We start from the raw sequence: 11,991 nt of genomic DNA, 5'->3' as shown, positions 1-11,991 counted from the left end.
TCCCTCCCTCCCTCCCTCCCTCCCTCCCTCCCTCCCTCCCTCCCTCCCTCCCTCCCTCCCTCCCTCCCTCCCTCCCTCCCTCCCTCCCTCCCTCCCTCCCGCTGGTCGTTTTCTATTACAAGGCGCGTACCTTGGAAACACATCTCAGTGCTAAACAACTCTCGCAATGTTCTTGGGGAAAATATGGCACCAAAAGCGACAGAATATCAAAAGATTGGTTTAGCATTTATTTCCACCAAGAATATTTTTTCCAAGAATATTTCAAGATTGGTTCAGCCTTTAGGTGTGCTAGCGCTTTCGGTCTGGGAGAGGCATCCAGTCTCCGTTCTTGATCACTAAACTGATGTTGATAACCCCTAATGTTTGGTGCAATTTGTAGGTAATGTTAGCCTTGAGGCCTTTCAACGGAGTTATGTCAACAAGATGTATATAGCGCACGAAAAGACCGGAATACATTCAGCCGCTTTGTTCCATTAACTGATTTTTTCAGTTCCCCTATAAAAGCCATGCAATTTGTTACCTTTTGTGTGGTGTCCGTAAGACATTGCCCTTCTAACAAAGTTCTATATTAAATTTTTTTTCGTTTCTATAATGTCGCCAATTAGTCGTGCCGGCGACTGAGATAATTCGTAGCGTTTCCTCTCTTTCTATGTTGAGTGATTGCTAATGTTTTTCTTTTGTGCCAATATGCCTTTTACGTATTAGCGGATTTCCTTTATCAAGTTATTGTTATATTGTTCTTGTGTTTTTGTAAGAAAAACTTACAAAAAAAGCTAAAGAACTGTGTTTTCCATTGAGAGTAAGCAATCTGGAAATTTTAGAGGGAATTTGATCAGTTGATAGCGCTGTATTGCTTGAATCTGAGATATCTATAAGCTGTCGATCAAACGGACTAGAATCTCATGAGCATGTCAGTCAAATAACAAAATTTGATTACATTTAACTCTGGTCAATCACAATTCCGATTTTCACAAAACATTCCCACAAACATTTTGGGTGTGCAAAAACTTGTAAAACATCACAAAGTGCATATATGTTGAAATGATCATCCTCCCGATAAAACTTAATAAGTACAGTTGTCATAAGTACAATTGATTTCATATTTTCATAAAAACATAAAACATGGAGACGTAAGAATACTTTTAAAAACTATGGCATTAAATATTAACTTTTTTGAAATTTTTAAAGAAATTAGAAAATGGGTCATGTTTCATTTCTCGTCGATTATCACTCCTCGTTAACCAAGGCTTCATGTTTTATAATACTTGTTTCATTAGTCGTTTTAATAAGACTGCTGATCAGATTACGAGAAAAAGTTATATCTACAGATGATAAACCTCCATATACAGGTTATATTATGTTCAAGTTTTTTTAAAACAAATAACAGTTCTAAGATAAGAGAAATCGTTTTGTAACACATAAATATAAATATTCTGATGAGTGGGCACCTAAGAAATAGGCTGGCAAGAGTCTGTAATGTGCGTGTTTTACTCCATACCCTGATATAAACAAAATGTATTTCTCAAACGTCTGCTGGTAAAAGGCAGAGCGCTATTACCACTGGTGGGTACTCTTACTATGTCTACTGCTGTACTTCTACACCGCGTATTACTTATATTTCTAGTCCAATGAGCAACTTTTCCTTTATTGCTTGTAGAAGGTGGTGAAAAAAAAAACCACCAACTTGACACGAAGATCGGCACAGAATTGAGTAGCTATGCATGCTCGGAGAATTTCCTGAAGGAGACGTTTCCGAGAACCCTATTATTCGTGAACTTGAAGTCAGCTAGTCTAGTTATCCGAGTTCTAGTTATCGGGTTTTCACTGTAAATGTTTTGGTATATAAAAGTGTATAGAGTTGTATTAGCGTACACGTTACCCCAAGAGACAGTTGGACAGGTATCGGTCGAGAGTTGAGGTTACTGTGAAGCGCGTTGAATTTGATCACAATTACTTGGACAGTATATGACCACAGGGTGCCCACCAGCTACATGAGCCGGTCCCACAACCTCATTCGATTTCCACGACAAAATCTTTTTAAATTCATTCCTATACGACCTGTGGTTGAACGCGTAGATATATGGGTTAATAGCAGAGGATAAAAAGATTAAATACGTTGCAATGATCGAGCCCGCGTCTGTCATCTCCCCGCCCAAACCTGTGCGAATGATCGACACGACAGAATACACAGGTATCCACAGTACTGCAAAAGCCATGACGAGTATAAACAGAGTACGTGTTATCTTGATTTCCTCGACGCTAAGATGACCGAGTCGGTGATTTAACACAATGGTGGTCTGTAGGTGAAGGTTATGGTGACGGATTGTCTTGGAGACCGAGATGTAGGAAGCGATTATGATAGCCATAGAGAGAACGACATAGAGAAACAACACAATAAAAAGAAACGCATGTTCGCCGGTGGAAGTATTAAAATCTAGAATACACAAGTATAAGGATACTCCCGGTTCAAAAGCAAAATCTGCAAAGCCGAGTGAAGGGGGGAGAGAGACAATCAAAGCGACGGAGGTCCATACGCCTAGTAGATAGAGAACAGGGCGGCACCCACCGAACACCCTCTTGTAATAGCGGGTATTGACGATGCGAAAGTAACGGTTGACGGCTGTGAGAGCGAGGATATGCATTGACGAGTAAATCAGAAAGTGCGTGAAGAACCCTTGCACTCGGCAGCCGGTATCGCCAAATATCCACCTTCCCTTCATGATGGCACCGAGCGAGAGCGGCGCCGTGACGCATGCAGTAAGAATATCCATAATTGCTAACGCGATGATATACACATTAGTAGATGTGCGAAGAGACTTATTTTTGTACGACGCGATGCACACAAGTAGATTACCAAAGAGCGCAGCTGCGTCTATCAGTAACAGAATGGAGATTTCCACTGCTTTGGCGGCGGGCGAGCGCTCAGGGATTTCCTCGTACATGTCGTCGTGTGTTTCGTTAGACTTGGTGTTTACACCAAGTCTAACGAACAGCTGTTGAGAGCGTGTTGATGTTTTTACACCGGTTGTTGCAAATCCTATATTTTGTAAACTCTCGGGGTAATACAGCCGGCTTATGCCATGCGTGCGATGGTCCACTTTCTGGTTATGGGCTGTAAATAGCTTCTCGGCGTTTTTTTTTCTGATAAATCGTGTTATCATCAGAATGACAAGTAATTGAATGGTCAGTGTTCAAAGTGAGTTTGTGTAGTTTTGCGGTTCACAGAGAAAATCAGCGAAACTTTTCCTTACAACAAACACGCCGCGCCTTTCCCTCACTCACCTCGCGACTCTGGTGATTACTTTTGTGAGTATCGCACAAATGTACAGCCAACTCTAATATTTGCTTTGGTGTTGTAATTGCATCTCTGGCAAACTGAGGACATGTAATCGAGTAGATCTTGACATAAAAAAAAACCGATTATGCCAATACTTCCGTCCAACTACATCAGTCTTTCTTCTGACCCTTCAATTATTTCCTTTCATTATATCCTCTATTTTTCTAAGATTCAAACTAAAATATTATTTTTTTTAACCAAATTGAGGACCAAACTTTAATTGACTGTTCAAGTTTGCTATCATAATATTAACCCCACTTAATGTTTTTTCCCTTTCAATATTAATTTCTTGATTTATTACGACAATCCGTATCTTTCGACGATTACGATAATAATTTCCTTACTCACATCTTTGCAATTTTGTGGTTTTGCTTTTCTCTGTGATTTCTCTGTTAATCTGGTAATAGACCGCGTTATCTCTTTATGTTGCGTGGACACGTTGACAACTTTATTGAATGTCTGTGAATACAACAGTACAAGGGGCTGTTCAAATAGATCTGCCTTAGCTGATGGCTTCATTTAACACTCCAGGTCGTGTTCATTGAGAACGAAGATAACACCGTTACAATAACATAACGAACAATTGCTGCTTTGTGTAGATCTACCAAAATCAAAGTCACGTCTTTCTACAAAGACTACTGTCACAGGTTACCGCAATAACCAAACGTGTTTCCATGGTGTTCTGAATAGTTTTCAAAATGGCGACATATTCTCATTTTCAGCTCTTTTCTGGTGGCCCGCATTCAGTAGGGCTGAGGAGGCCTAGAAGCGGCTGGAAATATAACCTTAGACCAAAGAAAATATTTTCTTAAAATGTACCCTAACGCTAAATAGAGAGGTTTTGTTTGTCTAAGGGGATGTTACAGATTACCGCAATGACGTTTGATATCCACAAGCCAAACATTGGTGATGTTTAAAACTGCTATATGATATATTACCTTCACTAGTGACAAGCAGCGCTTTCTAAAGCTTGATGAATTATATATCTGTCATGGAGTTTCTGAGAGAGGAAGTATAAGTCAGAATTCTGCATCAGGAAAAAAAAGTAAGTAAATTCGCCAGCAATACACGACAGCCGGGGAAGTGCGCACACGCCATCCAGGGGTTAGCGATGCGCCAACGAGTCTTTACCCTAGAGCCCGTGACAAGACGAGTCTTTACCCTAGAGCCCGTGACAAGACGAGTCTTTACCCTAGAGCCCGTGACAAGACGAGTCTTTACCCTAGAGCCCGTGACAAGATTGCGTGCCTGCACCGGTAAAGATACTGTCTATTTGTAGTTTAAAGCTTGTTGCTCGAGCTAGAAGCCAGCAACCCCGTGTATTTTGAGGAAAAAGAAACCAACAGAATCAGATAAAACGGGCGAGAAATCCCAAATTCGCAAACGAGTATTTGTGACCTTTTTCGTTTTCGAAATAAACTTCGCGGGGTCAAAAACTTGATTTTCTCGATTTTTCATCTCTACTGCATCTTCTCAATATTTGCCTCAGTTTTGTTCCCGATTGTCGTCTCGCTTGCTTCCTTTGCGCAATCGCAGCTTCAATGCGCTGCTCCTCTCGCACCAGTGCCTCCTCGTCTTTTTTCTGCAGCCAGACCGCGTATGGCAGAGAGTCCTTGCGTGCTCTATGCTCTGATTGGTCGCTTTCCTCAGGTGCGTGTTTTGAATGTCTTTGTTGATTCTCGGCAGCTTTCTGTTCTAGCCATTGCTCATAGGTTATCGTCTTACTGAGCTTACGTTTGCTTGTCTTCACTTCTTCGTGACGTGTTCCTTCAGCCTGCATCTGAAGTTTTTTCTCCGTTAACCATTCATTGTACGTCAAAGATGGCCGCCGTGTCTTGCTCGTAAAGGTGTCGCTATAGTTACCAACACTCACGGCTCTGCTGCGACGAGGCGGCATTCGTGTGACAGCCTTGTTCCAATCCTCCTCGCCAGAGCTGTATGAGGGGAGTCTGGGTCTAGAGAGTGGAGCGCCCAAATGTTCGTGAGATTCCGGGGAAGGCGGGTTAGATTTGGATCGCGGACGTGACAAGAAGCTGTGTGTAAAAAGCATGTTATCAATGCGTAGTTTTAGATCCGTACCCTCCTCGAAGGTGATTTGCTCAGAGCCTTTTTCCAAACATTTGGCAACAAATCTTGACTCAACTCTACCAGGGTATTTTTTCCGATGAAAAATCAACACTTGAATGGCTATGGAAGCTCGATTTCCTTTAAAATACTCGGGACCATTTTCGAGACTTGACTGTAGATTTCCCCTTTCGAGTGTTTAAGGAAGCCAAATTACGGATTTGTTTCTATTTTAGATTCGAGTTGTATTTTTCATTCACACTCTTTTTTATAAGAACCTTTTTTATAAGAACGTCCAGCCTGAGATTTCGCCAAATTTTAAGAACATAATAAGAACATGCCGAGGCTCAGATAGCCGGAAAAAAAAATTAAGACCTGATGCGTCCTAAAATTCAAAACCAACTTGTGCTCATAGTAACAACCTTATTATTGCTTTTGATCATTCACTCATTAGTGTAATTCTCTTCCTAATAATTCATTGGGTATTATTAACTACTTACTAACCGAGAGTGAGGTCATGCCGGGAAATATCAAACTGAGGCTTTGGCATATCGACCTCGCAAGCCGAGGTTTGATATTTCCCGGTATGACCGAACGTTCGAGGTTAGTAAGTTGTTTATTATATGGCTTTTTAAAATAAAAATGACAAGAAAACAAGTCAAATTTCGCTTTTGCGCGAATATCGATTAGTTTATCGATCGATATAAAAAAGGCGGGAAAACAAGAAACACTCGCGCGCTGCCAAAAAATGTAAATGAGTGTAAAGATTCAACAACAAGTAATTGGATGACTTTTCGGGCTATTTTTTTTTCTATTTGCACTTTTTGGGGACTACAGGATTTATCATAGGTGATGTTGATCCAAACAATAACAAAAAAAGCTCAGATGTCAGTCTTCACGGCATGAATGGACTGTTTAGTTCGAAAACTCTACGGTATGTAGAGAACAAGCTTCTGAAGTAAAATGAAAAGGCCAATTGCTTTGTGCCGCTTTATGATTTGATGAAAACGCCAAAGCCTCAGTTTGATATTTCCCGGCATGACCTCACTCTCGGTTAGTAAGTAGTCACGACTACCAATAAGCCAATTACAGCGCGCGTACTATCGTAGCCATATAATAAATTCTAATATACACTACAATTTAAGAATATCGTTAAAAACATATTCAGCCAACTGAAAACTAGATGTTATTATAAAAAATGAGTGTACTTTGGTTCTAGAAATCGGAAATTAGATATTTTTTTGAAACTCTACAAAAAGGCCCTACACGTGGCCATTACCTTGCGGCCGTTTCCTGACTAATAATCGATGCCCTGCCATGCCATCTCCCCTCTTCGTACAGATACTCTGATGAGCCTCCAGAGGGAGGGGTGGGTGGGGTTATGTGACCGTCCCTTAAGGGAGGAGTGAGGTGTATTGATGTTCCGCCAGATGAGATTTTTCGTAGGCTAAAGGAAAAGCAAAACAAATCACTAGTATTTAAAAAAAACATAAAACACGTACTCGTTAACAATCTTTCAAACATGCGAAGAATAAATTTAATTAGACACGACGTTTAATGAGGGAAAATCGGTCAACTAAAGATACTGGCCTCCCATTGAGGACAGAGTCCTCTTTCGGTAGTACAGACAGACAGAACGAAGTAGGATTAATTCATTTCCATATATAGTGTGAGTAGGGTGACCTCATTACCATATATAATATAAGCAGGATGATGTCATTTCCGATGTATAGTGTGAGAAGGGTGACGTTATTACCATTATATAATATAAGTAGGATGACGTCATTTCCATATATAGTGTAAGTAGGATGACGAATAGCATATAATATAAGTAGGATGACAAATACCATATATAATATAAGTAGGATGACGTCATTACCATATATAGTGTAAGTAGGACACTTACAAACCTGAGTTCATGCTCTTTACATACCTTGCAAACCTGAGTTCATGCTCTTTACATACCTTGCAAACCTGAGTTCATGCTCTTTACATACCTTACATACCTCAGTTCATGCTCTTTACATACCTTACAAACCTGAGTTCATGCTCTTTACATACCTTACATACCTGAGTTCATGCTCTTTACATACCTTACATACCTGAGTTCATGCTCTTTACATACCTTACATACCTCAGTTCATGCTCTTTACATACCTTACAAACCTGAGTTCATGCTCTTTACATACCTTACATACCTGAGTTCATGCTCTTTACATACCTTACATACCTGAGTTCATGCTCTTTACATACCTTACATACCTGAGTTCATGCTCTTTACATACCTTACATACCTGAGTTCATGCTCTTTACAAACCTGAGTTCATGCTCTTTACATACCTTACAAACCTGAGTTCATGCTCTTTACAAACCTGAGTTCATGCTCTTTACATACCTTACATACCTGAGTTTATGCTCTTTACATACCTTACATACCTGAGTTCATGCTCTTTACATACCTTACATACCTGAGTTCATGCTCTTTACAAACCTGAGTTCATGCTCTTTACATACCTTACAAACCTGAGTTCATGCTCTTTACAAACCTGAGTTCATGCTCTTTACATACCTTACATACCTGAGTTAATGCTCTTTACATACCTTGCATACCTGAGTTCATGCTCTTTACATACCTTACATACCTCAGTTCATGCTCTTTACATACCTTACAAACCTGAGTTCATGCTCTTTACATACCTTACATACCTGAGTTCATGCTCTTTACATACCTTACATACCTGAGTTCATGCTCTTTACATACCTTACATACCTGAGTTCATGCTCTTTACATACCTTACATACCTGAGTTCATGCTCTTTACAAACCTGAGTTCATGCTCTTTACATACCTTACAAACCTGAGTTCATGCTCTTTACAAACCTGAGTTCATGCTCTTTACATACCTTACATACCTGAGTTAATGCTCTTTACATACCTTGCATACCTGAGTTCATGCTCTTTACATACCTTACATACCTGAGTTCATGCTCTTTACAAACCTGAGTTCATGCTCTTTACATACCTTACAAACCTGAGTTCATGCTCTTTACAAACCTGAGTTCATGCTCTTTACATACCTTACATACCTGAGTTCATGCTCTTTACAAACCTGAGTTCATGCTCTTTACATACCTTACATACCTGAGTTCATGCTCTTTACATACCTTACATACTTGAGTTCATGCTCTTTAAATACCTTACATACCTGAGTTCATGCTCTTTACATACCTTACAAACCTGAGTTCATGCTCTTTACATACCTTACATACCTGAGTTCATGCTCTTTACATACCTGAGTTCATGCTCTTTAAATACCTTACAAACCTGAGTTCATGCTCTTTACATACCTTACAAACCTGAGTTCATGCTCTTTACATACCTTACAAACCTGAGTTCATGCTCTTTAAATACCTTACAAACCTGAGCTCATGCTCTTTACATACCTTACAAACCTGAGTTCATGCTCTTTACATACCTTACAAACCTGAGTTCATGCTCTTTACATACCTTACAAATCTGAGCTCATGCTCTTTACATACCTTACAAACCTGAGTTCATGCTCTTTAAATACCTTACAAACCTGAGTTAATGCTCTTTACATACCTTACATACCTGAGTTCATGCTCTTTACATACCTTACAAACCTGAGTTCATGCTCTTTACATACCTTACAAACCTGAGTTCATGCTCTTTAAATACCTTACAAACCTGAGTTCATGCTCTTTACATACCTTACATACCTGAGTTCATGCTCTTTACATACCTTACAAACCTGAGTTCATGCTCTTTACATACCTTACATACCTGAGTTCATGCTCTTTACATACCTTGCATACCTGAGTTCATGCTCTTTACATACCTTACATACCTGAGTTCATGCTCTTTACATACCTTACAAACCTGAGTTCATGCTCTTTACATACCTTACATACCTGAGTTCATGCTCTTTACATACCTTACATACCTGAGCTCATGCTCTTTACATACCTTGCATACCTGAGTTCATGCTCTTTACATACCTTTTCTTGATGGTATCCTTGTCCTTTAGACTCGCGCCGACAGATAATGGTCGTCTGGATCGAGGCTTACGGTGTCTTCGGGGTCCCGAGGGTGGTCTCGGGACGATCCCGCAACCCACATCGCTATCTGACGTTTTTTCCTTGCTGACGGTTTTACTTCTCATAGCATCCATCGAAAACAGTCCGCTTTTCCGTCGTATTATCGGTAGGGCATCGTTTGTATTTTCTCCGCTCGGAGACAGCGAGGATCGCGCCACATTTCGAGATACCACGTGACCCTCTGGTTCGGAACTCAAGGATTTCCACAGAGGCAAATGGTGGACTTCTTCCGTCACAACATGAGTAGAATAGATTTCCTCTGAAAATGATGAGCTTGAACGCTGTTTGCCACGAATGGGTAGTTTAACGTCTTGGGGCGTTTTTTCGGTTTGTGGTTCTGCTGGGGAATATTCCACGTGTTCATAATCTTCCTTTGGTGATTTTGCAATTTTACTGCTTGTCTCTGTAAGATGTTCTACTGTTATTTCTACCACGTCCTTATCTTCAGTTTGTAACTGCGTGTTTTTGACAAGTTCGTCTTCGCAGAAATTACTCTTGTTCGCTGCGATCTTTCCTTCTTTTTCTTTCAAAGTCTGTAAAGTATCATGTCGCGAATTATCCCCTGTCCTTGTGTATTCCCTACGAAGCGCATCGCTCGCATTACCATACTTTTCAAACATCTCTTGCCTAAAGTTTCCTTCGACTAAACCATCACTATCAGGGCCATCTGAAGCAATACTTTCACAACCTTCATCCTCGCCTTTTAAAATATCCTCCGAGCTTCTGGAAATATCCTTATTAGGGGAAAGCCATTGTCTTCGAGCGCTTTTAATTTCTGGTGTTCCTGTGGATTGTTCATCGCGCGCTTTCATATCATTACTGGTGTCGAGTTCTGAGCCATGAGTGTGAGTTGCTTCAGGCTCATAATCACCTTCCGTCTTCACTCTCATTTCTTCGTTATCTGCTCGATAGTGAGAACATTTTTCATCCGCTGGGTTCCGTAAGGAACCACCAATTTTAACTTTATCCATTTGCAATCCTAAAACTTTTATCGAAGAATCTAACGAAAGGTCATTCTTACAGCAGCTTTTGACCATCGACGCATCTCGCTCACTAGTGAATGTCCAGCATTTCGCTCTCTTTTCCTCTTTTCCACTATTGTTACAATCCACAACGCTCTTTTGTCTGAGCATTCTGTAACCACTAAGAATACTAATGATAGTGTTATCTGCGTTTCCAGATTTTGCCAGACAGAATGGTGTTTTGTTGTACCTGTCAGCCATGTCAATGAGATCACCCCCGCCATGCATTAGAATGTCAGCGATACAATTGACACATTTGCTCATAACAGCCATGTGTAAAACATTTCGACCAGTCTTTGATGTCCTTTTAATATCCATTTTCTTTTCCACCAAAATACCAAATAAAAACTCACTGTTTCCGACTCTCGCGCCAATAAAACTGGAGAAAAACAGTTTATCTTCATGAGCAAATTCGTGCATTAGTCGAATGCGAGCAACGATTTCTTCGTTGTCTTTTCTCAAACACGCATCAACGAAATGCTCCCATAGTGGATTGACAGCCACAACAAATGTAGCTTTCTGCAGGTGGCCTCGTTCACATATCTTCTCAGAATCTTCCAAATTCACCTTGTTGACTTGAAGACGTATCAGCTCAACAGGAATACCCACGCGTAATTCAGCCTCGGCTTTTAGATCTTCCACAGATGTCCGTTCTGTAATTTCTATTTCTAGGGTACTGCCACCTCGAGTTTGAAGAAGAATTGTTTTTCTAGTATTCGCGTAATGACATCCGTGATTCATATTAATCTACACATATCGCTCCTCTTTTTTTTTAAAGATGTATAAAGATTAAACCTTGCAAACTTCAACCGATATTCGCTTATAGAATATAGGCTTCGTGTGAAACGCTTCTCTCGCGACTTCCTTCGTGCGTAACCGCCAATATTCAAATATCGCGAACACAATCTGTATCGTCCTGCTGTATCGTAGATCCCGTACTCCCGTAAAAATAGTCTGTAGTTAATGTTACAATATCACCTTCCGCTATTATTGTCACTTCCCTCAATTCAAAAGTAGGCTGGAGGGCTTTGTCGTTGTAAACACCACCACATTTGAACTCCGCATGTCTGCACTCAGGCCTTGACAACTAACCAATGCATCCTCGATGTTTGATAAGTTTTGCGACTTTTTCAAGAGGTGTCTATTGTTCGTCTGTCATATCAAAAGGTTTTAACTTTTGGGTAGTTTGGCGCTTAATTACAAGTTGTCAGAAAGCGTGAATTATGAATCAGAGCAAGGCGCTTTTTTTTAAGCCTTTTTGATAAGACCGGCGATACAGTATATTTAATTATAGTATACATGGAATATGGACTCCCCTTCTAAAGAAGAGCAGACAAATTTCTATTGCTTCATTCATTTTTTTTCCAGCCTTTTCAAAAGGACAAATTGTCGATCATGTAGTGAGTACATGTGGATAATCAGTTTAAAGCAAGTATCGCGTATTATTCAC

The 11,991-nt window shown here is 40.2% G+C and overlaps 2 protein-coding genes across 3 annotated transcripts; both read right to left on the bottom strand.

The window, feature by feature from the left end:
- Positions 1-206: 206 nt before the first annotated feature.
- LOC5510846 (melatonin receptor type 1B-A) lies at positions 207-3,475 on the bottom strand. The gene has a single exon (XM_032380089.2). The coding sequence runs from the start codon at positions 3,159-3,161 to the stop codon at positions 1,920-1,922; it is 1,242 nt and encodes a 413-aa protein (XP_032235980.1). The 5' UTR covers positions 3,162-3,475; the 3' UTR covers positions 207-1,919.
- A 282-nt stretch (positions 3,476-3,757) lies between these two features.
- LOC116617390 lies at positions 3,758-11,894 on the bottom strand. 2 transcript variants are annotated; one of them, XR_004295748.2, is made up of 4 exons: positions 9,421-11,894; positions 6,681-6,848; positions 4,276-5,370; positions 3,758-4,122 (listed from the first exon to the last, which is right to left on the bottom strand). XR_004295748.2 is itself a non-coding variant. In XM_032380088.2 (3 exons), the coding sequence occupies exons 1-3, from the start codon at positions 11,280-11,282 to the stop codon at positions 4,767-4,769; spliced, it is 2,634 nt and encodes an 877-aa protein (XP_032235979.1). In that variant the 5' UTR covers positions 11,283-11,894; the 3' UTR covers positions 3,758-4,766. The 2 variants fall into 2 exon arrangements, 1 of the variants encoding a protein (XP_032235979.1); XM_032380088.2 differs by having other exon boundaries at positions 3,758-5,370.
- Positions 11,895-11,991: the final 97 nt, after the last annotated feature.

Source organism: Nematostella vectensis, chromosome 13, assembly GCF_932526225.1.
Source record: "Nematostella vectensis chromosome 13, jaNemVect1.1, whole genome shotgun sequence".
Lineage (NCBI taxonomy): Eukaryota > Metazoa > Cnidaria > Anthozoa > Actiniaria > Edwardsiidae > Nematostella > Nematostella vectensis.
The sequence above is the reverse complement of the archived record's forward strand: the minus strand, read 5'-3'. Positions and strand labels throughout refer to the sequence as shown.

Excerpts from the sequence above, each read along its gene's own strand:
- LOC5510846 (XM_032380089.2), bottom strand. The coding sequence starts at position 3,161 with ATGATAACACGATTTATCAGAAAAAAAAACGCCGAGAAGCTATTTACA.
- LOC116617390 (XM_032380088.2), bottom strand. The coding sequence starts at position 11,282 with ATGAATCACGGATGTCATTACGCGAATACTAGAAAAACAATTCTTCTT. Across the intron at positions 6,849-9,420 it reads AAGGATACCATCAAGAAAAG|CCTACGAAAAATCTCATCTG; the intron begins GTATGTAAAGAG and ends CTTTTCCTTTAG. Across the intron at positions 5,371-6,680 it reads AGTCAGGAAACGGCCGCAAG|CTTCTTGTCACGTCCGCGAT; the intron begins GTAATGGCCACG and ends TTTTACACACAG.